The following is a 27,161-nucleotide window of genomic DNA, read 5'->3' on the forward strand; positions in this document are numbered from 1 at the left end:
GCAGCCCAGGCCCAGGGACATGAACCACAGTCAGAGAGTCAGAAAGCTGTCCCCAATACCCAGTTCTCCCACTGCCCCTTACTATGAGCCAGAGTTTCTGCAAAGCTCCATTTTCCCCATCCCTACACCAGGACATGGTGCCCACAAATGTACAGCATCTGGTCAGATGAGATGGGCTGTATACGAATATTCCCCAAATCCATAAACCTATACACGTGCAAGTGAGCACGCACACACGCACTATTGTTACTCCTAAGTGTATTTGTACAGTAATTTAAACTTGAGTTAAGTCCTGAGTACCAGAAAACAGAACCAAGAATATGGTTACTGGGGAAGTGAAAATATGTAAGAGGGGGAAAAGACAAATGTGAATGTGTTTTGCCAGCCTGACATTCAGTCGCCCCTGTGGAAATAGCGCCTCAATTCCTCTTTGGGGAACATCCCTCCCTCAGGTCCCGACCCTGGGATTGAAAGGGGCGGATCCCCCAATGGAAAAAGAATATCCAACTTTGGAAGAATTTTCTTTTTGTTCTGAAACATCAGTTCTCTACATCTGGAGTCTAGATGTTCCTTGAGTTACCTAAACTGAGGTCTGCTGGTAGCTACCAGAATTCCAGGCATAACATCTAAACAAAATGATCCATCCTCTGGTGAGCCTTACAAACTGCTTCAGTGATGGAAATGTTACATAGTTAGCATTTAAAAATAAATTTTTTTTAATAAAAAGAAGAGTGTACATATGACTGTGTACATGTTTCTTTCTTTTGGAAACTACTATGGGTTTACTTGGCTACATCAGCTGTTCTTCATTCCAGTTTGCATGGAGGTGAAAGAAATCTGGGTGGAAGGCCCTACCTTACCAGTGATGCCTTATAAATGTTGCAGAAATGATGGTGACAGCTCGACTGTACAAATCTGCCTTTTAGATGATTCCTTTTCAAGCAGCAAGAAACGGAGGCCATCTGACTGGTGTATATCCACGCTAAAGGGAGCCGTGGAGGTCCTGGATGGGCACACACCAGTTAAGCTGAGCACTCACTGAAATTGCTTTCTCAGAATGGAGAATGATCGATCAGGAGACAAACTGTACACATATTAGACTGAAAGAGTTTACAGGTAACTCTGGCCCAAAGCCATTGCCACTTCATTTCATGGGCTGAAACACCTCAAGTGGTGAAGTGAGGTGGGGGAAAGCCACTAAATGCTTTGCACAGGGAGATCCAACAGCTGGGTCTTGCGTTGGTTTACATTTATCGGATGGTGACAAGAGGGGAAAATTGGTCTTCACGTGCACGGTTGAAGATGGGCCTTTAGAAACTGCCGAGGAGTTTCAACAATAACAACAGCAAAAAAAAATCGAGATGCTCAGGGCTCGCCCAAGATCAATCACTCCGAATGTCTGGAGGTTGGAGCCCAGGCATCAAGCACTTTTAACCAGGTGATACTACTCTGCAGTCACGGCTGACAACACTGGGTAAATAGTTCCAATCGGTAGCAAAGCCTCCTCCTTTGGGGAAGGCTTCCAGGGGCCAAGGCTCCTTCAGGAGGGCTGATCCCCGCAGCCCGGGGGAATTTCAGCTCGCAGGTCCCATTCCAGGGGCAGAGCTCGGGCAACGGCGCCCACCTGGAGCAGGATTGGTTTAGTAACACAATCTCATGCACATCTCGCAAACACCCCACGTAAGTCCAACACCGAGGCTGGAACACAGGGACCCGCAGAAGACCGGACCACTATCCTCCCACCCTAGACAGGCGGACGCCGCTCACGGGGACCGGGGCTGAGAGCGGAGGGCGCATGCGCGGGCCGAGGCTGAATGGGGAGAGCGCATGCGTGGCCGAGAGGGCGGTGCTTCCGGCTGGCGGAGGTGGGGACTGCGGCGTTGGGGGTCGGACTGCGGGTCGTGACCCCGACCCCTGCCCCGTTCGGCGACTTCGACCCCGACCCCCACCCGGGCCGTGACCCCCACCTGGTCATACCCGTATGGCCCGGCACGTGTTCCTGACGGGACCCCCAGGTAACCCCGCCCGGGTCTGCGCCTCCGGGAGGCCGAGGGGTGGGCGTGAGGGGCGCCCGGGCTGGGGGCGGTCCGGTGCTTTGGGCAAGGGGCTCCGGCCGGTGGCTTCTAAAATTCCCAATGTAAGTTACAGGCTTGGTGGTCTGAAGCCTGCGTAGCCTTTCCCGGAAAACGTGACTGTGAGTCCATCAGATAAGTGAAATGAGGCCAACTACAGGAGAACAGGAACCAGCTTGTGATGGGGTCGCCCGCGGGCTTCGGTCTTATAAATAGCAGGGGCGGCGGCAGCAGTAATAACTCCCGCAGTTGTGAAGTTGTGATGGACATGAAAGATATTTCGGGATCTCTGCCACCACCGCGGTGGAATCGAAGGTGTCTGGTTTCTGTCGATAGTTAAATGTGCTCCTGCCCTGCACTCATGAAAGGAAGAGCGGGATTTCAGTTGCAGGGTAGTGCAACCGTGTTCCCCATCCACGTTCACCGACCCACTGAATTCCCTCCATGATTGAGGCCGCAGGTTAAGAGCCTTGGTTCCTACAGGGCACCGCCCACCCAGAGCCTGCGTCTGCGTCTGTCTCTTCTAATGCAGATCCCTCAGCCCTCGGGCTATGAAGGTCTCACCATTGAAAGGAGATAGTGTGCGTTCAAATGAGAGTCTGGGGGAAGACATAGATGCCTTTTTTTAAAAATTTTTTTTTAAAAATTTTATTGTATAGTTGATTTACAATGTTGTGTTAGTTTCTGCTATACAGCAAAGTGAATCAGTTTTACATATACATATATCCACTCTTTTTTAGATTCTTTTCTCATATAGGTCATTACAGAGTATTGAGAAGAGTTCCCTGTGCTATACATAGGTACTTATTATCTATTTTCTATATAGTAGTGTGTATATGTTAATCCCAAACTCCTAACTTATCCCCCCCGCCCCGCTTTCCTTCCAGTAACCATGTTTGTTTTCTGTATCTGTTTTGACTCTTTGTCTGACTCTATTTTCTGACTCTGTTTCTGTTTTGTAAGTTTATTTGTACCATTTTTTTAGATTCCACATATATTTGTCCTTCTCTTTCCGACTTCTGTCCTTTTCTTACTTCACTTAGTATGAAGTAAGGTCATCTCTAGGTCCATCCATGTTGCTGCAAACGGCCTTATTTGTTCTTTTCATGGAATATACTCAGACACAAAAAAAGAATGAAAATGCACCTCTTAACTTTTTTCAGCTGGCATTCTTCTGTAAGAGTCTTGCCTTCTCTTTTAAAATAATGTTTTTTATTTATTTATTTATTTTTTTTTTCTTTTTGCGGTATGTGGGCCTCTCACTGTTGTGGCCTCTCCCGTTGCGGAGCACAGGCTCCGGATGCGCAGGCCCAGCGGCCATGGCTCACGGGCCCAGCCGCTCCGCGGCATATGGGATCCTCCCAGACCGGGGCACGAACCCGTATCCCCTGCATCGGCAGGCGGACTCTCAACCACTTGCGCCACCAGGGAGGCCCTAAAATAATGTTTTATAAATGTATTTATTTTTGGCTGTGTTGGGTCTTTGTTGCTGTGCACAGGCTTTCTCTAGTTGTAGTGCACAGGCTTCTCATCGTTGTGGCTTCTTGTTGCGGAGCATGGGCTCTAGGCGCGCAGGCTTCAGTAGTTGTGGCACATGGGCTCAGTAGTTTTGGCTTGCGGGCTCTAGAGCTCAGGCTCAGTAGTTGTGGCGCACAGGCTTAGATGCTCCATGTAGCATGTGGGATCTTCCTGGGCCAGGGCTCAAACTCGTGTCCCTTGCATTGGCAGGTGGATTCTTAACCACTGCGCCACCAGGGAAGCCCTAAAATAATTTTTAATGTATGAATTCATTTCTAACCTTTCTTTTTGTGTGTATTTTTATTTTTTTTTACTTTATTGGAGTATAATTGCTTCACATTGGTGTATTACTTTCTGCTTTATAACAAAGTGAATCAGTTATACATATACATCTGTTCCCATATCCCTTCCCTCTTGCATCTCCCTCCCTCCCACCCTCCCTACATAGATGCCTTTTAAGCCAAGATACTGCACGTGGATAACTCATTATTGAAAGAAGAGGCAGGAAGGTTGTAGCAGCATCAGATACATTAAGGGCGGGAGGCGGGGAAGATGGGCTAAGCAGAAAGTGATTTCTTCAGCTTCTTTGCAGTTTTCAAGTTAGCTGTGGGTTCAGACATCAACCATTGTTGCCCTGGGCCTTAAATTCTCTTTCACTTTATTTTAATGATTATCTTTTTTAGCCTTCAGGAGCAAAGGCCAACTTAATGTTGCAGATTCTGGAATTTTATTTTTACCAGGCAGTGGGGGAGTGCTGAGGAGGAAGGTGTTGTGAGAAATTTCTGATACCCAGAGGTAAAGGACCATCTTCTGAAAGTTGATTTGTCAGTCCTTTCTTTGAAACCTGGCATGCAGTTTTCTCAGCAGGCTGGCCCCAAGACACCTATGTGTTTCATAACAGAGGTGGCTTGTTATTGTGGTTGTACCTGGCTGCGTCCCGGAGGTGGGTGGGGACAGAGGCTCGCCTGGCCAATACTGGTTCTTCTTTCTGTTTCCTTCTTTATAAAAGTTTTATGTACATACACATAATTGGAAGACTCATTCCTACAGTATAGCTCTCTTAAGCCTGTCCTCAAACCCACTCACCTTCTCTTCCTCCTAATCTTCGTTATGCAGTTATCCTGTAATTTTAATTAGCTCAGTGGTCAGTGTTTACAGTATTATTAGCAAAAGCTAATCACAGAAGAGCCTTGCATTTCTTTTCCCTTTGTGAACAATTTTTTTTTTCTCTTTGGAGTTGTTGTCTAATGTTATTTTCTCATTGACTTCGTTTCTTTCTCTCACCAACCCAATCCCAAACTCTGCCGGCTGTCTAAATCTCTACATGTTCACAAACGTAAAATAGATCGCTAGTGGGAAGCAGCCACATAGCACAGGGAGATCAGCTCGGTGCTTTGTGACCACCTAGAGGGGTGGGATAGGGAGGGTGGGAGGGAGACGCAAGAGGGAGGGGATCTGGGGATACATGTATGCATAAGGCTCATTCACTTTGTTGTACAACAGAAAGTAACACAGCATTGTGAAGCAATTATACTCCAATAAAGTTGTATCATAAATAAATATCAACCAATCAGTCTCTACCCGTTCAGACCATCGGGTAAGATACCTTCTCAGAGAGGTCACTTTTTGTTGTCTACACCGTCAGGGCCTCACCCATGTGTCTTTGGCACTTAACGTTTTTTCCAGCTTCCAACTGTAGAGCCTCTGACCCATCCTGGAGGGCTTTGTCTGGTCCCTGGAGCCCACTCTGCCTGCACAGGGCAGGCCTGAAGGGCCAGGGCGTTCCTTCCCCCAGGAGCAGCCTTGACCATGATAGATGGAAGTGAGCGGGTAAACTCCTTACTGCCTCACCCCTCAGACAGGAGAACTCTGAGCCTTGGGTCCAAAACTGTCTCCTAGGATTTCCCAGTGGGATTAAGCTACCCACAGTGGTAACTTCTTTGATAGTGCGATTATCTTCCTACCAGCATGTCGTCTTGGGGTGTTGCTTCTCAAATTAAACTGCCTGCACTTGAGTCTTTACTTCAGGGTCAGCTTTATGGGAGAACCAGAACCAAAATAATTCTGGAGCCTTCTGACCTGTTCTTGTCTGTGCATGGTGTGGACCTTTCAGTTTGGGGTCTCCTTCTCACACAGGCCACTTCTTAGCCAGTGTAGACAACAGTAGGGTAGTAGCTTAATTAACGGAGGTGAAAAATTCACCGGAAGATTTCTAGAGCCAAAGAGGAAGAAAGGGACTTGAGCCCAATGCCTCCTCTTGCTTTATGATGTTCTCCCTAACAGATTGGACCCACAATGTCCCCTTTTGTTACAGCGGTTCCATTTTGTCTTTTGCATAATGTAAATAGCTTTGTTTTTTCTTAAATTAAGAGTAATAACCACTCACTCTAAGACCAAAAAAAACCAACAACAATGAAATCAAGAAAAATTTTAAAGAAGTGAAAATCACATGGGTTTCCAACATACAGAAATAAATGCTGTAAACCTTTCTGTGTTCTTCTCGACATTTTCTTCTATAAACATATGCATACTTCACTTTTCCTTTAAATTGAGGTATAGTTGATTTATAATATTATATGTTTCAGGTGTACAACATAGTTATTCACAGTTTTTAAAGATTATACTCCATTTATAGTTATTATAAAATATTGGCTATATTCTCTGTGCTGTACAATGTGTCCTTGCAGGTTATTTATTTTATACATAGTAGTTTTTACCTGTTTATTCCCTGTCTTGCCTCTCCTACCTTCCCTCTCCCCACTGGTAACCACTAGTTTGTTCTTTATATCTTTCTTTTTTGTTCTATTCACTAGTTTGTTTTATTTTTTAGATTCCATATGTAAGTGATAACATACGGTATTTGTCTTTCTCTGTCTGACTTATTTCGGTAAGCTTAATACCCTTTAGGTCCATCCATGTTGCTGCAAATGGCAAAATTTCATTCTTTTTTATGACTGAGTAATATTCCATTGTATATATGTACCACATCTTCTTTATCCATTCACCTGTTGATGGAAATTTCCGTATCTGGGCTATTCTGCCAAGATAAATAATTCTGCTATGAACATTGGGGGGTACATTTATCTTTTCAAATTAGTGTTTTTGTTTTCTTTGGGTATATACCCAGGAGTGGAACTGCTGGATCATATGGTAGTTCTGTTTTTAGTTTTTTGAGGAACCTTTTCCACAGTGGCTACACCAATTTACATTCACATCAATAGTGTACAAGGGTTCCCTTTTCTCTACATCCTCACTAACATTTGTTATTTGTGGCCTTTAAAAAATATAATGGGGCTTCCCTGGTGGCGCAGTGGTTGAGAGTCCGCCTGCCGATGTAGGGGACACAGGTTCGTGCCCCGGTCCGGGAAGATCCCACATGCCATGGAGTGGCTGGGCCCGTGAGCCATGGCCGCTGAGCCTGCACGTCCGGAGGCTGTGCTCCGCAATGGGAGAGGCCACGACAGTGAGAGGCCTGCGTACCGCAAAAAACATATATATATATATATAAATGGAATACTACTATGTGTGTCTGCTGTTTCTTAACCTGCTTCTTCTCCATATATTATTTTCATACACTGTGGTCTGTTTTCCATGCTAACCAGTAAACTGTTTCCATAGGTAAAGAGTATTCTCTTTAATAATGGCTGCATGAGCTTCCCTGGTGGCGCAGTTGTTGAGAGTCTGCCTGCTGATGCAGGGGACGCGGGTTCGTGCCCCGGTCCAGGAGGATCCCGCATGCCGCGGAGCGGCTGGGCCCGTGAGCCATGGCCGCTGAGCCTGCGCGTCCGGAGCCTGTGCTCCGCAACGGGAGAGGCCACGGCAGTGAGAGGCCCGCATACCGCAAAAAAAAAAAAAAAAAAAAAATGGCTGCATGAGATTCCTGTGTGTTTGTGTCATTACATACATGATACCATAATTTAACAGTCAACATTGCAGATCAACATTAAATTGTTTCTGTGTTTTGCACAATTACAAAGAATGCTGAAGTGAACATCCGGTTTCTTGTATCTCTGTACTGTTGTCAAATTCATTACTAAGGATGAATTTCTAGCTGTGGCATTGCCGTGTACTGTGGTAGAAATGGCCCTTCAGGAAAGTCCCAGCTTACACATCCACCAAGGCCACTTGCCTGCGTTAAGCAGATTCTTCAGCGACTCCTAAAGCGTCAGTTACCGAAGGACAGAGCTGGGGTCACGACCCTACGTAGTTCTTTCCTAGTCACGTGAGCGTGGGCTGCTGCTCATGTTCCAGAAGGCCAGATGCCATTGTTTGCTAGTGTGAAGTTTGGAGGAGAGATGCTTTAAATGACAGATTGTCTTTTATTTCAAGGAAGGTTAAAAAGCTCCTTGGGGATCCGTGATGACTCTGGGCAGCCATAGAAATAATATAATTTGCAACCCTGTTGTATTTCAGAATAGCTCTGTTACAGACCTTTTTGTCCCCCTTTTTTGATAATCATGATGCCATTGACTTTAATCTGTATGGGAGCAAGTCTCATATAAACAAAGTCATGGTGGCAGATGAAGGACCCTGTTAAAATGTATGGTCCTTCCTAGGTGTGTAACCGTGGACAAGTTACCTAACCTCTCTGTGCCTCAGTTTCTTCATCTGTAAAATAGGGACAAGGATGGTAACTGCTTCAGAGGGTGGTTGTGAGAATTTAACCAACAAAATGCTTGCGAGGCATGCGAGACCAGGGCCTGGCTCCACAGTGTCAGTGACTAGTATCGTTATGTTACTTGTAAACACCCAAGAGTTAATCAGAGTAGTCCAGGGGCCAGGCCGGAAGGGAAGGAAGGGGTCCTGGGTGGGGAGGATGGGCAGGTGGAAGTGCACAGGCTATAATCTGGGAAGGGGTTGTGGGCAAGCAGAAGGAATACTTAGGAACACTCCAAGGGGTGATGGAAGGGGTGGCCAACCTGATGGGATTGCTCTTGTGGAAAAAGTTGAAAAACTGCCATTCCTAGTGGTGTTTGTGGTATTTAAAAGTCCCGTTTTCGGGACACATACAATGTAAGTTTATGGAGGACTGAAGTCATGTTCCCACTCTTAAACGTTGGTCCAGAGTGTCTTAAAATCCTAACTTAAAGCGTGCAGCCTTTGACCGAAGCTTGACCAGCTTTACTTTCTAGGGGAAAAAGTTTGCTCCCCCAAGGAGAGTAAACCTAGGAGAAAGTAGAAGCTTATCTCCTGGGATATAAATTGCACTTGAGATTGTTATCAGAAAACCACTCAACTGGTTCTCGGATCTTGTATGTGACAAAACCAGTACTGTTTCAGAATTTAAAAATAAACTTCAAGATACCATTCATATTTTTATTATGCGTGTTTCTACTTGAAATTAAAGAGTTTTAACACCTGGAGCAGTCAAAATTAAGTGAAGTTAACATTCATAAAATCCATTTGCAGCCTATTTCTCTCCTCCTGGTGATTCCTGTGCTCCAACTAAGCAGTGGTTCCTAATGGGCTTTTTTTTTTTTTTTTTTTTTTTTTTTTTTTTAGGGGTTGGAAAAACAACGTTGATCCAGAAAGCCAGTGAAGTTTTAAAGTCCTCTGGTGTGCCTGTCAACGGGTTTTATACAGAAGAAGTCAGACAGGGAGGAAGAAGAATCGGGTTCGATGTTGTCACGTTGTCTGGCGCCCGCGGACCTTTATCCAGGATTGGGTACTGCAGCTTCATTTCCGTGGTGTTTTATTCTCCCTGGGCCCAGGGCTGAGCCAGATGATCTCTTCTATCTTGAAGAATCCTGAGCCTTTACGAATTTCTTGGAAAAAGAAAACAGAGGTTGAAATCATCACATGAAAAACAAAGTTGAAAATATCTTATTCCACTTAGAGCGTACTCCACTGAGTAGTAAGCTCTTCTCACTTGGTACTTCGTAGCCCTGTTTCTCATGTCACTCTTCTAAGATAGGTGACGCGCCAGCTCCCCGAAGGCAACTGCCGGGCCATGGGTGGTGGTGTGCCCACTGGTGTTAGCCCTGCTCTCAGGAGAGGATATGGAATCAGATCAGCTTTGCTCACTGCCACTTTCTGTGTGGGTGATTTTTAAGGATGGTTTAGCACACGCAGAAGGCCAGAGGCTCAGTGGAGTAGCTAAAAACCAGAAATCAGTAGAGGGGTCTTTGAACAAAGGATGTACTATCTTTTCTTTCAGGTCAGAGCTTCCGCCTGGAAAGCGTGAGTGCTGCGTTGGGCAGTATGTGGTGAATCTGACTTCCTTCGAGCAGCTGGTGCTTCCGGTCTTGAGGAATGTGAGTGTGTGTTTCTGGTTTTTGAGCCCGTCTGTTCTCCGTGCCTTGTGGGAATTGCTGGCCCTGGGAACAGAGTGGCTTTTGCTCTTATAGAGAGGCCAGTTTTGCATTTACAGCTTAAAAGTCTTCAATTGATTGAGCCTTAGTAAGGATATGCCACATAATTTACTGTCACTCCGAACTGCAAGTAAACTCCTTGTTACAGAAATTCAGCATATGTAAGTATCTTACATTGGGAGGGCTCTGATGCCTAGCTACCATGGTCCCCAAAGATAAGTCTTTCCTCTGCTTTCCCCTTGTTTACATGTTAACCCTGTTTTCACAGCACAGCAAATAAACATTTAGGAAGGTAAAATGTCATATGAACATAATGGTAAGCACCTAACACATTATATCACTGTATTACCTGTATTTTTTTAAACAGCTTTATTGAGATATAATTCAGATACCATACAATTCACCCATTTAAAATACAGTTCATTTTTTTCTCATGTATTCATAGGATTGTACAACCAATTAACACAGCCTAATTTTAGAACATTTTTGTCATCCTGAAAAGAAATCCCATACCCATTAAGCAGTCTCCATTTCTGTGTATCCCCAGCCCCTGGCAAGCAGTACCCTGCTTTTTTGTCTGTAGATTTGAGTATTCTGGATATTTCCTAGAAAGGGAATGATATAATATGTGGTCTTTTTGTGACTAGCTTATTTCACTTGACATAATATTTACAGGGTTTATCCACATCACAGTGCATATCAGTACTTTGTTCCTTTTTATGGCTGTGTAATATTCTATTATATGGATATACCATATTTTATTTATCTATTCTTCAGCTGATGAACATTTGGATAAGTTTCTACTTTTTGGCAATTATGAATAATGCTGTCCTGAACACTTGTGTACAAGTTTTTGGGTATACATCTGTTTTTAGGTCTCTTGAGTATATACCTACGAGTGGAAATGCTGGGTCATGAGGTAGTTCTATATATAACTTTTTGAGAAATTACTAGAGTGTTTTCCAAACTAGCTGTGCTGTTTTACATTCCCACCAGCAATGGATGACGGTTTCAGTTTCTCCACATCCTTGCTAATTGTTACTGTCTGTCTTTGTAACTGTATCCCTTCTGGTAGGTGTGAAGCAGTATCACATTGTGTTTTCATTTGCATTTCCCTATTGACCTATTGATGTTGAGTATCTTTTCATGTACTTATTGGCCATTTGTATATGATATGCAGGTATACAGTTGGCTCTCCATATCCATGGGTTCCATGGATATGGAGGACCATTGTGCCATTTTATCTGAGGGACTTGAGCATCTGCGGATTTGGTGTGTGGGGGAGGACCCTGGAACCAGTGCCCTGCGGATACCCAGGAACGACTGTATTCATCAACTCTGTAGTTGTCTTTACTTTCTTGATGTGATGACACAAATGTTTTTATTTTTATTTAAAAAAAAATTTTTTTTTTTTTTTTTTTTTTCTTTTTGCGGTATGTGGGCCTCTCACTGTTGTGGCCTCTCCCGTTGCGGAGCACAGGCTCCGGACGCGCAGGCCCAGCGGCCATGGCTCACGGGCCCAGCCGCTCCGCGGCATATGGGATCCTCCCAGACCGGGGCACGAACCCGTATCCCCTGCATCGGCAGGCGGACTCTTAACCACTGCGCCACCAGGGAGGCCCAAAAAAAAATTTTTTTTGGCTGTATGGCACGGCATGCAAAACTTCCCCAACCAGGGATTGAACCCGTGCCCCCTGCAGTAGAAGTACAGGGTCTTAACCACTGGACCACCAGGAAAGGCCACAAATGTTCTTATTTTTGAAAAGTCCAGTTTATCTATTTTTCTTACGTTGTTTGTGCTTTTGGTGCTTTACCAAAGAAGGCTTTACTAACACAGTTTCAGGAAGATTAACTCCCATGTGTTCTTCCAAGAGTTTTATAGTTTTACTAATGCATTTAGGCCTGTGGTCTGTTTTGAATTGATTTTTGTATATGTTGTAAGATGTGGATCGAAAGTCATTCTTTTGCATATAAATATCCAGTTGTTTCAGAACCATTTGTTGACAAGACTATTCTTTTTCCATTTAATTGTCTTGGCACTCTTAGAAATCAATTGACCATGAGTATAAGGATTGATTTTAGATTTTCAATTCTATTCTGTTTATCCTCATGTCAGTTCTACCTATTCTTATATCAGAAGCACACTGTTTGATTACTGAAGCTAGAATTTTGATAGAGATTGTATTGAATCTATAAATCAATTTGGGGAGTATTGCTATCTTAACAATATTAAATCTTTAGATCCATGAACATGAATGACATGTCTTTTTATTTACTTAGAGTGTCTTTAATTTCGTTCAGTCATGTTGTTTTATAGTTTCCAGCATATAAGTCTTATGCTTCTTTTTAAAAAATTTATACCTTACTATTTTATACTTTTTGATGCTATTGTAAATGGAATTATTTTCCTAATTTTATTTTTGGAATGGTCATTACTAATGTATAGAAATACTGTTGATTTTTGTGTATAGATCTTGTATCCTGCAACCTTGTCAAACTAATAGTTCTTTAATGAATTCCTTAGAATTTTCTATTTACAAAATGATATCATCTGCAAATGGGGATAATTTTACTTTTTCCTGTCCACTTTGGATGCCTTTTATTTTGTTTTCTTTCCTAATTGCCTCAGCCAGAAGCTCAGTTCAGTGATGAATAGAAGCGTTGAAAGTGGACCTCCTGGTCTTGTTCCTGATCTCAGGAAGAAAGCATTCAGTCCCCCACCATCAAGTATGATGTTAGGTGTAGGTTGTTTGTGGACGGCTAACACCAGGTTGAGGAGGTTCCTTTCTGTTTCTAGTTTGTGGTTTAACATTTGTTTTTTAAAGTGAAGAAGTGTTGAGTTTTGCCAGATCCTTTTTCTGCATTTATAGTGGTGATTATGTGATTTTTAGCCTATATTATATTAATATAGTATATTACATTCATATTTGGATGTTAAACCTACTTCGTTTTCTTGAAATAAATCCCTCTTGGTCATGGCATATGTATATTTCTTTTATATGTTGCCGGATTCTATTTGCTAGTATTGTGTTGAGGATTTCTGCATCTACATTCATAAGAGATGTGGACCGTAGCTCTCTTTTCTTGTAGTATCTTTGTCTAATTTTGGTATCAGGGTAATTGTGGTCTTGTGGAATGAGTTAGGCAGTACTCCTTCGTCTTCTAATTTTTGGAAGAGTTTGTAAAAGATTGGTATTAATTTTTCTTGGAATGTTTGATAGAATTCACCAGTGAAACCATGTGGGCCTGGGTTTTTCTTTATGCGAAGCTTTTTAATTATGAATTCAATTTCTTTACTTGTTATAGGTCTGCTGATTTTTTATTTCATGTTGAATCAGTTGTGGTAATTTGTGTCTTTTAGTAATTTATTGGTCCATGTCATTAGATAGTAAGTTATCTAATTCGTTGGCATACGGTTGTTCATATATTCCCCTGTAATCCCTTTTATTTTGTAAGGTCTGTGGTATTTTCCCTTCTTTCATGCATTTTAATTATTTAAGTCCTCTGTTTTTGGACTTCAGTAATAGTTAAAGGTTTGTCAATTTAGTTGCTCTTTTCAAAGAACCAACTTTCGGTTTTGTTGACTATATATTACTTGTTTTTTGCATTCATTCATCAAATATTTATCAAATCTCAGATATACAGTCAGGAACAAAACATGTTTTGTACTCTCCCAAAACTCTCATTCTAGTGGGAAATGTAGACATTAAACAAATAAACATATAATTGTCATAAATGCTGCCAAGAAGAAAAGCAGGGTGCTGTGAGAGAAGAAAGAGGACCTGACTTTAGGTCTGGTGACCAGAAAAGAGCTCTGAGGAGGTGACATTTGGATGAAATGAAAAGATAAGAGGGCACCATCCCTTCCGGGAGGGAATACTGGGGTGTTGTATGGGGGGGTCTGGGAGAACGTCACGGATGATAGAAGCAGAGACACCGAGGTGGGGGGCCCTGGGCAGGAGCAGGTAGAGGAGGAGGTACGGTGGGTGAGCCGGGTAGAGTCACATGATGCAGGGTTTTGTGGTGCATATTAAGGAATATGGGTTTTATATCATCTAATATAGACTCACACCATTGATTTATAATACTGTCGTGAAAATTGAAGAGTACGGACCTGTCTCAAGAGGCAATTCTTTATCAATTTTGCGGCGGTCTCTGTCGTACCAGCAGTCGAGTCCAAGGTCCTCCCCAGGGCCCGGAAGGCCAGCGCTGTCCGGGCCTCCTGCCCTCCGTCCTCCCCATCTCCCGCCTGCCGGCTCAGCCTGTTCCCCTCGTGCCCGGCCCCCAGCCTTCCTCCCTTGGCACTGCTGTTTCTGTGGTTGGCAGGCTCCTCATATCTTGGCCTCTCTACTCATTCAGGGCTCAGCTAAAAGGGGCGGCGAAGGCTTTGGCAGGTGCCCAGGGCTGCTGGAAAGGTCAGGTGTGCCTGCTGAGGGCAGCTTCTGACTCCCAGGGCCGGCGGGATGTTGCACTGTGTTGGTAGCGGCTGCTGCCCCTCCGAGTCCACCTGCTCCTTGGCTTCTCCCCCCACTGCCTGCTCCCCTCACCTTTCTTCCTGATTTCTTCCTCTTGGAACTTTCGTTCCCTGCACTGGAGACTCTTGTGCCTGTTGTGTTGCGCGGAAACAGTCAGGAAACATGATATTTTTCTCTCTAGTTCTTTTCCCATCAAATACCTACCTCTCTACTTAAATGTTCAAGAAGCAAGTGAAATACTTCAAATGAAATTCCAGATGATGGCTCTGGCTTTGGGTACTGGATCCATATAAAGAATTGATTTTTACTTACCTTGCTTAGAGCAAACAATCCTAGGAGAGCAGTGTGCACATACGGCCTTGACGTCTATCTGCAGGATTACATAAGAAATCGTGTACTGACCAGAATAAGAACTTGAATCTCTTTTTTTTTTTTTAGTTAAAAAAGAAAGAAAAGCAGACTCTTCCAATATTTTATACTTTGATTACCAAACCCAGACTTTCACTGTTCTAAGTAGGAAAAGTTCCCAGGCTGCAGGTTCCTATCCATGGGTTTCTTTTCTGAAGCAGAATTTTTTCTCCCAACTCATGTATTTTACTGGGGACAAAGAAAGGAAAAGGAATTAGTGTTTTGCCTTTATACTTAAAGAAGAAAGAAAGAAAGAAAAGAAGCAAAGTTTAAGTAACTAGGCAACAAAAATAGGATATTATAGAGAGACAGGTTTTATTATTGGCAATTGGAATGACCAACTAAAGTAAGCTGAAAGTTTTAGAAACCACATTTAGGCCAGTGACAGCCTTTATTTTTTTGTTGTTTTTAAAATTTTTTTATTGAAATATAGTTGAGTTACAATGTTGCATTAATTTCTGCTGTACAGCAAAGTGACACCATTATACACATATATACATTCTTTTTTACATTCTTTTCCATTATGTTTTATCCCAGGTTATTGAATATATAGTTCCCTGTTTTGTATAGTGGGACCTTGTTGTTTATCCATCCTTTATGTAATAGTTTACATCTGTTAACCCCAAACTCCCAATCCTTCCCTCCCGCACTCCCCCCTCTCCCTTGGCAACCACAAGTCTGTTCTGTATGTCTGTGAGTCTGTTTCTGTTGTGTAGCTAAGTTCATTTGTGCCATATTTTAGATTCCACATATAAGTGATATCATATGGTATCTGTCTTTCTGACTCACTTCACTTAGTGTGATAATCGCTAGGTCCACCCATGTTGCTGCAAGTGGCATTTCATTCTTTTTTATGGCTGAGTAATATTCCATTGTGTATATGTACCACATCTTCTTTATCCATTCATCTGTCAGTGGACATTCAGGTTGTTTCCATGTCTTGGCTATTGTAAATAGTGCTGCTATGAACATAGGGGTGCATGTATCTTTTTTTTTTTTTTTTTTTTTTTTTGCGGTACACGGGCCTCTCACCGTTGTGGCCTCTCCTGTTGTGGAGCACAGGCTCTGGACGTGCAAGCTCAGCGACCATGGCTCACAGGCCCAGCCGCTCCACAGCATGTGGGATCTTCCCAGACCGGGGCACGAACCCGTGTCCCATGCATCGGCAGGCGGACTCTCAACCACTGCGCCACCAGGGAAGCCCCACATGTATCTTTTTGAATTATAGTTTTGTCCAGATATATGCCCAGGAGTGGGATTGCTGGATCATACAGTAACTCTATTTTTAGTTTTTTGAGGAACCTCCATACTGTTTTCCATAGTGGCTGCACCAACTTACATTCCCACCAACAGTGTTTCAGCATTCTCTTTTCTCCACACCCTCTCCAGCATTTATCATTTGCAGATTTTTTAATGATGGCCATTCTGACCAGTATGAGGTAGTACCTCACTGTAGTTTTGATTTGTATTTCTCTAATAGTTAATGATGTTGAGCATCTTTTCCTGTGCTTATTGGCCATCTGTATGTCTTTGGAGAAATGTCTATTTAGGTCTTCTGCCCATTTTTCGATTGGGTTGTTTGTTTTTTTGTTGTTGAGTTGTATGAGCTGTTTGTATATTTTGGAAATTAAGCCCTTGTCAGTCACATTGTTTGCAAATATTTTCTCCCATTCTGTAGGTTGTTTTTTTGTTTTGTTTATGGTTTCTTTTTCTATGCAAAAGCTTGTAAGTTTGATTAGGTCCCATTTGTTTATTTTTGTGTTTATTTCTATTGCCTTGGGAGACTGACCTAAGAAAACATTGGTATGATTTATGTCATAGAATGTTTTGCCTGTGTTCTCCTCTAGGAGTTTTATGGTGTCTTGTTTTATATTTAAGTCTTTAAGCCATTTTGAGTCTATTTTTGTGCATGGTGTGAAGGTGCATTCTAGCTTCATTGATTTACATGCAGCTGTCCAGCTTTCCCAGCACCACTTGCTGAAGAGACTTTTTCCCATTTTATTGATATATTCTTGCCTCCTTGTTGAAGATTAATTAACCATAAGTGTGTGGGTTTTTTTTTTTTTTTTTTTTGGTGGTGGCTTATGGGATCTTAGTTCCCGGATCAGGGATTGAACCCCAGCCCCTGTCAGGGAAAGCAAGGAGTCCTAACCACTTGACTGCCAGGGAATTGGGTAAGTGTGTAGATTTATTTCTGTGCTCTATTCTATTCCATTGATCCGTATTCTGGTTTTGTGCCAATACTACGCTGTTTTGATGACTGTAGCTTTGTAGTATAGTCTGAGGTTTGGGAGGGTTATGCCTCCAGGCAGGTGAGAGCCTTTAAACAGACAGTGGGTTAGCTTCTACTGCCCAAGGTATAGGAAAACACAAACTCTGATAATAAGTTAAGGAATATCTATTAAGTGCTTCCTATGTGTGAGAAATTTCACTATGGTTGAAAAATATTTTGAGTTTTTTTTTTAGATACTGTGAAAAACATAAGAAAAATTATTCTTTGATTGGGCCAGCAGGGCCATGCCTGTGGGTTGGGGAGTAAGAATGTGTCTGGGAGCCAAAAAGCAGCAGCCTGAGGCCAGGCAGAGGCCAGCCTGCTGTGGGGTTCTTGCTGCTTTTCCCCAGGCAGGAGTGGAGGCCAGCCCACCACCGTGCGCACATGGGAAATCGACACAGAGTAGATGGTAAACATTCTAGACTCAGTAAGGCTTTTAGAAAGCCCTTGTAGACTTTACTATTGTTGATTTTTCTTTTCATTCCATGGCTACATCTTCCCTCATTTGACAACATTTACTGTTTTCTTGAGTATTAAAGTTCTACATACTTAAGGTAGAAAATGTGTAAAAAGTATAAAATAAGGGGGCTTCCCTGGTGGCGCGGTGGTTGAGAGTCTGCCTGCCGATGCAGGGGACACGGGTTCGTGCCCCGGCCCAGGAAAATCCCACATGCCGTGGAGCAGCTGGGCCCGTGAGCCATGGCTGCTGAGCCTGTGTGTCCGGAGCCTGTGCTCCGCAACGGGAGAGGCCACAACAGTAAGAGGCCCGCGTACCGCAAAAAAAAAAAAAAAAAAAAAAAAAAAAAAAGTATAAAATAAGAAAATATGGATAACTCAGTCTTATCACTGAGTTAACCACTTCTAGCATATTTTGTTTCTGACCTTTTTCTATACCTCGTTTCTTTATTATAGTCATCCAAAATTGGGGAAAATGCCAAATATAGTTTTATAGGTTTGGGCTTTGTCATTTAATATGATTGAGTGACATGGGAATGGTCTCACAACATGATAATCTTCAAAACTGTGATACTTTGGGAATTCCCTGGTGGTCCAGTGGTTAGGACTCCGTGATTCCACTGCAGGGGGCATGGATTCAATCCCTGGTCAGGGAACTAAGATCCCACAAGCGGTGCGGTGTGGAAAAACAAAAAACAAAAAAACTGTGATACTTTAATGATTGCATAATATATGGTGGTATGGATTTCCATCTCTGATTTAACTGTTACTCCCTCAGTGTCAGACATTGAGTTTATTTATCACTGTTGCAGGTAACTTTAAAGGAAGCCCTCTTTGTGGATCATCCTTTATCGAGACGTGATTGTCTCCCTGTGGGGGACCTACAGGTGGAATACTGGGTAGAGGGGTGTGAATTTCCAAGGTGTTGCTGTGTGTGTGACAGTTGTGTCACTTTGCACCCCCTGCCATGTGCAGGTGTGTTTCTCTTGCTGCACTTCTACCAACACTGAGCACTATACTGACTTTTGATACTAAAACACGTTGCTTTGCTTTGGTTTACCTTTTTAAAGTACTAATGAGGTTAAAAGTTTTTCAGTTGTTTTATTGGGTATTTTTAAGAATCTAAGTTGTTTGTTCATTTCTGCATTTTTTTCTTTTAGCTTAAAGAGATCTTTTATAAGGTAAATAACTTTTTAAATTTTTATTGATTCTCTTTTTCTCAGTTTGTCACTTCGGTGATTTCCTTTTTTTTTTTTTTTTCTTTTTTAATATTGAGAAAGTCTGTTTCTCTTCCAAGTTAATACAAAATTTTTTACCTATATGTTTCTTCTTCTGTGTGCTTTTTTTTTGACTTTTTTTTAATCCATCTGGATTTATCTGGAATGTAATATTCAGTGAGACTCTCAATTGATTTTCTTCCAAATACTTAGCTGGTTTTCCAAAACCGTCTGTTAATAACTCATTTCTCATTAGTTTATTATGCTGCATTTATTATATTAAAACATACATGTGTGTGTATAATTTTTAGGGTTGTCTGTTCTCTTTCGCTGATCTGTTTGATGCTTGCATCAGTACTCTGGTAATTACTTGTATTATTCTTCTTGAAAACAGGGTCTTATCCGTTCTTGTTTGCTTATTCTTCCAAATTGTGGCAATGTTGGTGGTAATAGTAATGGTGGTGGTAAACAGTTACTGAGTTCAAATTATGCTCCAGACACTAACTCATTTAATCCTCAGGACAACACTGTCACTGTTTTCCTGTTTTACAGATGAGGAAACTGAGGCATAGAATAGAAAGTAATTTGCCCAACGACAAACAGCTTATAAGCAGCAGTACTGGTATGAACTGTAACCTGTTACAAAAAGTCTTGTATGAAGTGACTGGAATTATACAAAAATGTAGTTATTATGATATAAAGAACATCCTGATCTTCCAGACAATCTTCATTCTCTACAGCCAAAAACAGAGTCTCTCTCTCTTTCCGTTTCTTTTTAAAAAATTTTTTGTAAGGTTATTTGTAGATCTTTTGTATTTTCTGATGCTGCTGTAATTAAGATTGCTTTTTCAGTTTTCTAATGATCAAGGCTGTTAGGATAACGCTGGCCTTTTGCATAATGGTCTTTTTGACAGCCACCTTGAATGCTTTATTAGAATTTGATGCAATATAGGGTTTAACATTTTGTTGGTTCCCAGTGTATCTCCTACTCACACAAAACAATAACAGCAGGTTATAAGGTTGTGAAGAATAAGAGACATCTACTCAAAGCCTTATTTTTTAGGGTGAACAGTGTCATTTTTTATAAAGATCCATGGAAGGGATAATGAGCTAGAACCAGAATACCCAATGAAAATCCACACGCTTTGTTGCGTTTTTCTGTTTTGTTCAAAATAATGGCTTTCAGTGCATATTCTTTTTGAGAGCAGGATCTGCTTTTGATTCTGAAAGAAGAATCTGCTTCATATCTTTGAAACTTCATTTGAAGGTGCGAGATCAACTGTCCAGGGAAAGGTTCTTTTATTTAATCCCTTGACCTGGAAAGGCCACTTAGTATTTCAGGCCACTGAGCTTTAGAAAGAATTTAGAAAAATTGAGTCAGGAGCCGTTCTTGAAAGGCTGACAAGAGCCCAAGCACTGCTTTAGAATTTCCTTCACTGTTAGCAAGCCTGGCATTTGTTTCTTGGTTCTGCCCCACTTTCTGTTTCTGTACCTCATGATCACACATACATATTACAAGATCAGCAAGGGGAATTAGAAGCTATCTGGTGCAGATATGAAAAGTTATAATTTTTCAGTAAAAGCATTCCTGCAGTGAATCAAAATAGGAAGAAGAACTGCAAGCATCGTATAAGGTTGGCTCCTTAGTTCACCGTGCAGCCTTTGTCGTGGCCGCCCTCCCGGTGATCTCCCAGGTTCCACCAGGCAGCTGGGCCGCTCATCACTTCCCACTGCTGGCCATGGTGCAGTTCTGTGCAGTTAGATGCCAAGCTGGCTGCTGCCCTGGGTTTCCTTTCCTTCCCGTGACTCTTCCTGCAGCCCCTCCCAAGAAGCATGGGGAAGTCACGTGCTCCGGAAGTGTGCCTGGAGAAGGATGTGTGCGACTGGCCTTTCTTTCTCCCTCTGACCACCCGCTCTGCCCTTCCTCCTGGCCCCCATCCTGTGCACATCGGTCTGAAGCCCTGTGTGCCGTCAGAAGGAAGCTCTCATGCCAGGAGTTGGTGCTTTTCTTGAATCTGATACTGAGAAAGTATGCATGTGAATGTTTTCTTTTTTTTGTATTGAGTCTTAACTTTTAAAAACTTTATTTGGATATAATTTTACTCTTAGAGAACCTTGTAAAGATAAGGATAGTACAAGACCCCCTGTGGACTTGGTATCCAGAGTCACCTATTTTTAACATTTGCCCTATTTATTCCCTCTCTCTTCTTGTGTGTGTGTGTGTCTGTATGTTTGTATAAACATATAAATTGGGGGAGGAGCATTTGAGAGTATGTTGTAATCATCACAGTACCTAAGTCCTAAACGTGCAGTATTTTTTCCAAAGCGTAAGGATATGCTGTTACATAATTGGCACAGTTGTCAACCTCAGTCAGTTTACTGAGAAAATCCTCTGATCTAACCTACCCCTCATATGCTGCTTTTATCAATTGACTTAACAGTGTTGTTCGTAACATTTCTTTTCCTTCAATCTAGAGCCAGGTATTACGTTTAGTTGTCATATCTTGATAGCCTCCTCTAATGTGGAACATTTCCACAGTCATTTTTTTTGTCCTTTGTGACACTGACATTTTTGAACAGTACAGTTCTATTTTAATAGGATGTTCCTCTTTTGGGGTTTTCTGATGGTTCCTTGTGATGAGGTTCAGCTGGAATTCTATAGTGTGTGGTGATGCATCCTTCTTGGCCTCTCATCTGGAGGCGTGTGATGGTTGGTGATGTTAATTTGATTACCCGATCAAGGAATTGACCAATTTCTCCCCTGTATGTTTATTCTTTTCTTCCTTTGAACTAATAGCTGTGAGTAGGGAGCTGTTTTATGACCATGCACATCCTCCTCATCAAAATTTCTCCCAGTTAATTTTTCTAATTTTTTATACACTTTATTAGGTTATCTTAAGATAATAACTTTCTCTTGAGACTTCAACTGGAAAGCAAATTTAGCTACCCCCTTTTGAAATACTTTCTATAGCAAGGTGAAACAAACATAAAATCACTGTACATTCAAAAACTGAACAAAACAGACCCATAAAGATTGATTTTTCCCTTGATCTAAGCTGTACTCCTCTCTTTGTATCCATTTACCTCATTAGTTAGAAAAAAAGTCATCACCATTTCACTGTAGCAAAAATTATCAACTTTATCTCTTTCAGACAATTTCTAATAGAAGGTTATCAGGCATCAAAAATACCAAACTTTTATCGAAAGCTTAAGTAGTGATTAAAATTTTTACTAAGCAATTGAAATTTTAAAAAAACAGTTATTGTAAACACCGTCAGCTGATAAGGAGGATTTAGAAGGTAGTACAGGCATACCTCGTTGTCTTGTGCTTTGCAGATACTGCGTTTTTTTACAAATTGAAGGTTTGCGGCCTCTAAGCGTTCAAGTGAAAGGAAGAGTTGCACGTCTTTTCACTTTTCAAAAGCTGGAAATGATTAAGCTCAGCGAGGAAGGCACATTGAAAGTCGAGACAGGCAGAAAGCTAGGCCTCCTGTGCCAGTTAGCCAAGCTGTGAATGCAAAGGAAAAGTTCTCGAAGGAAATTAAAAGTGAACACACAAATGATAAGAAAGCAAAGCAACCTTACTGCTGATAGGAAGAAAGTTTTAGTGTTTGGAGAGAGGATCAAAACAGCGACAACATTCCCTTAAGCCAGAGCATAATCCAGAGCAAAGCCCTAACTCTCTTCAGTTCTGTGAGTGTTGAGAGAGGTGAGGAAACCGAAGAAGAAGAGCTTGAAGCCAGCAGAGGTTGGTTCATGAGGTTTGAGGAAAGAAGCTGTCTCCATAACATGAAAGTACAGGGTAAAGCCCCAGGTGCTGATGCACAAGCTATAGCAAGTTCTCCAGAAGGTCTAGCTAATTCATGAAGGTGGCTACGGCAAACAACAGATTTTCAGTGTAGAAGAAACAGCCTTCTATTGGAAGAAGATGCCATCTAGGACTTTCATAGCTGGAGAGGAGAAGTCAGTGCCTGGCTTCAAAGCTTCAAAGGACAGGCTGACTCTCTTGGTAGGGGCCAGTGCAGCTGGTGACTTGAAGTTGAAGCTAGTGTTTATTTACCATTCTGAAAATCCTAGAGCCCTTAAGAATTATGCTAAATCTACTCTTCCTGTGCTCTGTACATGGAATAACAAAGCCTGGGTGACAGCACATCTGTTGACAACATACTTTACTGAATATATGAAGCCCACTGCTGAGACCTACTGCTCAGAAAAAAAGATTCCTTTCAGAATTGACAATGCACCTGGTCACCCAAGAGCTCTGATGGAGAAGCCGGAGATTCTTGTTTTTTTCATGCCTGCTCAGAAAACATCCATTCTACAGCCCATGGATCAAAGAGCAACTTCAACTTTTAGGTCTTATTATTTAAGGAATATATTTTGTAAGGCTGTAGCTGCCAGAGATAGTGATTCTTCTGATGGATCTGGGCAAAGTCAACTGAAAATCTCCTGGAAAGGATTCACCATTCTAGATGCTATTAAGAATGTTCATGATTCATGGGAAGAGGTCAAAATATCAACATTAACAGGAATTTGAAAGAAGTTGCTTCCAATCCTCATGGATGACTTTGAGGGGTTCAACATTTCAGTGGATGATCCAGTGATTCCACTTTTGGGGGTTTATCCTAATGAGAGAGTCAAATGTGTGTATAAGGATATTCTGTGCAGCGTTTTAATAAAAGCCATACTATTGAAAAAAAAAAGACCTCAGTGGAGGAAGTAACCATAGATGTGGTGGAAACAGCAAGAGAACTAGAAGTGGAGCCTGAAGATGGGACTGAATTGCTGCCATCTCAGGATAAAACTTTAATGGATGAGGAGTTGCTTCTTATGGATGAGCAAAAAAAGAGGTTTCTTGAGATGGAATCTCCTCCTGGTGAAGGTGCTATGAAGATTGTTGACATGACAACAAAGATTTAGGGTATTCCATAAACTTAGTCGATAAAGCAGTAGCAGGGTTTGAGAGGATTGACTCCAATTTTGAAAGAAGGTCTGTGGGTAGAATGCTGTCAAACAGCATTGCCTGCTGCAGAGAAATCATCATGAAAGTAGGAGCCAATCAATGCGACAGACTTCATTGTTGTCTTATTTTAAGACATTGTGATGGCCACCCCACCCTTCAGCAACCACCGTCAGGATCAGTCAGCAGCCATCAACCCTGAGGCAAGACCATCCACCGGCAAAAAGATTACAACTTGCCAAAAGCTCAGATGATGGTTAGCAGTTTTTAGTAACAAAGTATTTTTTAATTAAGGTACGTACATCGTTCTTTTAGACATAATGCGATTGCACACTTTTTAGATGCACCAAGAAACTAAAAAATTCATGTGACTCACCTTAGTGTGATACTGGCTTTATTCTGGGTGCCTGGAAGCGAACTCTGCGTCTCGCCGAGGTAAGCCTGTGCATATTGGGATACCTGCTCCTGTCTTCTCTACTGTGTGCAAAGAGATGAGCTCCTGGCAGAGGGTGGAGGCCCCTTCACCTGCAGGGCACGTCTGCCAACTAAAGTAGGCCATTCTCTGTACGTGATAAAATGAGGTTGGTGATATTATTGCTCTGGGACCCCAAATATGTAGGTTTTTTTGAGTAATTGAAAGTAATATAATTAATCCAAAAAAATTAGCGTTTTTGTGGCTATACCTCTGTAGGGCCCTAGAAACTAAGGCACTCTTCCTTCTCTCATTGGCGAGAAAAGTGGTTTCTTCATGGTTAGATGACTTTCTGAGACTCAGTTCTTTCCTTATTTCATGTGGAAACTATGCAGATGGAATTGCCTATGGCGGGTGGCAGAGGCCATGAAGTTGGGTGATATTGGGTCAGCCTCGCAGCCCTGTCCCTTGGGAGCTCGGGGACTGGATGAGTCACTTACCCCCTGGCTTCCCTTCCTTAGTTGTAGAGCAGAGATGTCGATGTCTGCTACGTGAAGTTATTAGGACTGAAGGCGATCATGCCTGTAAAGTGTGTTAGTCCTGGCTGCTAGGAGGTGCAGAGCGTAGGGATAGTTATGGTTACTTTTCTTGAGAAGTTGAGGGAGGTGATGGGCGCAGTACCTTGGGAGGACGTCACATCAACAGTCTGATTTGTGTTCACTGGGAACCAGGGCCCGTCATGGGACCCACGAGCCCAAACATCTAGTCTGGTCCCACGGCGCTGGGATCACGAGGGAGACTGGGTTCTTAATCCCCCTGGGCTGACAGTCAGCCAGCAGATGCTGTTTCAGCCTCAGGGTCCTTCTTGTAGCTTGGAAGATGCCAAGGCACTCTGTGGTCAGGTGCTGGTGTGGAGCCGGGGGAGGCCCATGGGGACATCCAGGAAGAGCCTCAGCGCCAGCCTCTGGCATGTGGGTGGGAGCAGCTCTGCCCGACCTGTGCTTAGTGCTGCGGGGCGCACAGAGCCGTCTAAACGTCTCGTCCTGGCCACCAGCCTGGGGTTTTACTCCCTGGCGACATGCAGTCGACATGCCACCAGACTGCCGAGGGATCCTGAAACTTTAAAGCTTGGAATAAACACACATAAAAGTCTAATTGGAGCCCTGCCTTATAGCTAATAACTTAAGAGGGTCGAGGAACTTGCTCGGCCTTGGCTGCTGTTTGCACCATTTGCCTTTCCAGCTTCCCCAGAACTTGTGGCTATTCAGGGGGCAGGGCTCCAGTTCTGTTGACTACCTTCTGGCCGACGGCCTCCTGGTTCCCTCCCATCACTTTTTTTTTTTTTTTTTTGCGGTACGCAGGCCTCTCACTGTTCTGGCCTCTCCCGTTGTGGAGCACAGGCTCCGGACGCGCAGGCTCAGTGGCCATGGCTCACGGGCCCAGCTGCTCCGCGGCATGTGGGATCTTCCCGGACCGGGGCACGAACCTGTATCCCCTGCATCGGCAGGCGGACTCTCAACCACTGCGCCACCAGGGAAGCCCTCCCATCACTTTTGAGACTTGCTGTCCCAGGAAGGCGAGCTCAGAAGCCAGTCTGTGTCTGATGCTTAAAAAAAAAAACAAATGGCAACCTTAATACCACTGGAAATATGTATTATTTAAATGATTCAGAATAAGGCAAAGGCAACTTTAATTAGCTTTTTTTTCATTCAGTATTTTGGTTGAAGGAAATTGCTTATTTTATGTTTACATTTTCTTTGTATCCTTAAAAGTACACATAAGGATTAAACAAAGGACCAAAAGAATCACACTGTTTTTCAGCTCTCCAGCAAAGCTGATACAGAGGTATTTCATTGTTGCTCTAAATTGATTTACTCTTTCTGGAAAGCAAGCTAGCTGAGTCTAACCAAAGCTATAAAATTATTCATAATTTCTCTCACTCCTGGCTGATCAACTTTAGGACTCTATCCCAAGAAAATATCTTCTCCCTCAGAACCAACATAGGGACTGAAATATGCTTTGCACAGAGAAGGTTTTCCCACTCTTTGTGACAGTGAAAATGTGTAACGAGCTGAAATGCAAGAACAAGAGCAGAGCATGGGGATTGGCACAGAGGACCGCAGTGACGCCGCCTGAGTTGTCTTCTGCGGGGAGGGGATGCCCGGAGAACGGCTGCTCCCCATAGGGTGTGCTCAGTGCTTTTAGCCACGTGGCCCAGAGCCACCCAGAGTCCTCCACGGGCTCCTTACTCCATACCCACAGCTGGAACCCACAGCCGGAAATGAGGAAGCCGGAGCCAGGCTACTGATGGTTTTCAAACCTGGGCCCTAGTGCTGTATCCCTGTGTCTTCATCAACTCAGAAGAGCATTTAGAATAATGGAAACGGGGTGAATGGTCACTGGGTTTTTTTTGTTGTTGTTTCCTTTTAAAATTGAAACAATTTCTTTCCATATAGAAAGGAAACAGTTCTGAACATAATCGTAGTTCTTTTATTAAGCTCGTTCATATATGTTCATGTGTTATTCAGAAAAACAGGCTGACTGTTTACAGGTGTCTGAGTGGCTTAGCCTCTGATATCTGTCTCAACTGAGTGCGAATAACTCAATTTTTCATTAAAAATCCCAGTCTTTTTGAGATTCCTATAGTTTCTGGTTAAAGAAAGTCCCTAATTCTGGACAGAATGGGGATTTTATATAAGCTAAGGTTTTAAAATGAGCATTTCCAGTTGGTAGAAAATAATGTCCCCGTGTGTGTCCGGAAGTTTAAATGATGTAGGTGAGCTCTCATTGGTGAACGTTGTAGAGAAAGGCAGGTGGGTGGCTGTGGAGCCGTGTGCTTTATCGTGGACCTGCTCACGTGTACCTGACTGCCCGCGTACGCGCACCCACTGAACACAGAGCCATGGGTGCTCATGCATGCTTTGATATTGTTTCTCTCGGAACTAACCGCTTTTAAAACTGTCGTTCTGATGTGCTGGAGTGGAGTTCTGTTTGCTGTTTAGATTGTAGCCTCCGGAAAGACAGCGTCCACAGGTATTCATAGTCTCTGGGGGCAGCAAA

General features: G+C 42.8%; 1 protein-coding gene across 1 annotated transcript in view; it reads left to right on the top strand.

Annotated features, from left to right (window-relative positions):
• The first annotated feature begins 1,841 nt into the window (after positions 1–1,841).
• The window catches only part of NTPCR (nucleoside-triphosphatase, cancer-related), a 38,584-nt gene continuing 13,264 nt past the window's right edge, over positions 1,842–27,161 (top strand). Inside the window, exons 1-3 of the mRNA XM_060107834.1 lie at positions 1,842–2,015; positions 9,093–9,255; positions 9,748–9,844. Of these exons, the coding sequence (XP_059963817.1) occupies positions 1,982–2,015; positions 9,093–9,255; positions 9,748–9,844 (294 nt within the window). The 5' untranslated portion in view covers positions 1,842–1,981. The remainder of the gene's footprint in view (positions 2,016–9,092; positions 9,256–9,747; positions 9,845–27,161) is intronic.

This window comes from Mesoplodon densirostris, chromosome 1 (genome assembly GCF_025265405.1).
Source record: "Mesoplodon densirostris isolate mMesDen1 chromosome 1, mMesDen1 primary haplotype, whole genome shotgun sequence".
NCBI classification, from domain to species: Eukaryota; Metazoa; Chordata; class Mammalia; order Artiodactyla; family Ziphiidae; genus Mesoplodon; species Mesoplodon densirostris.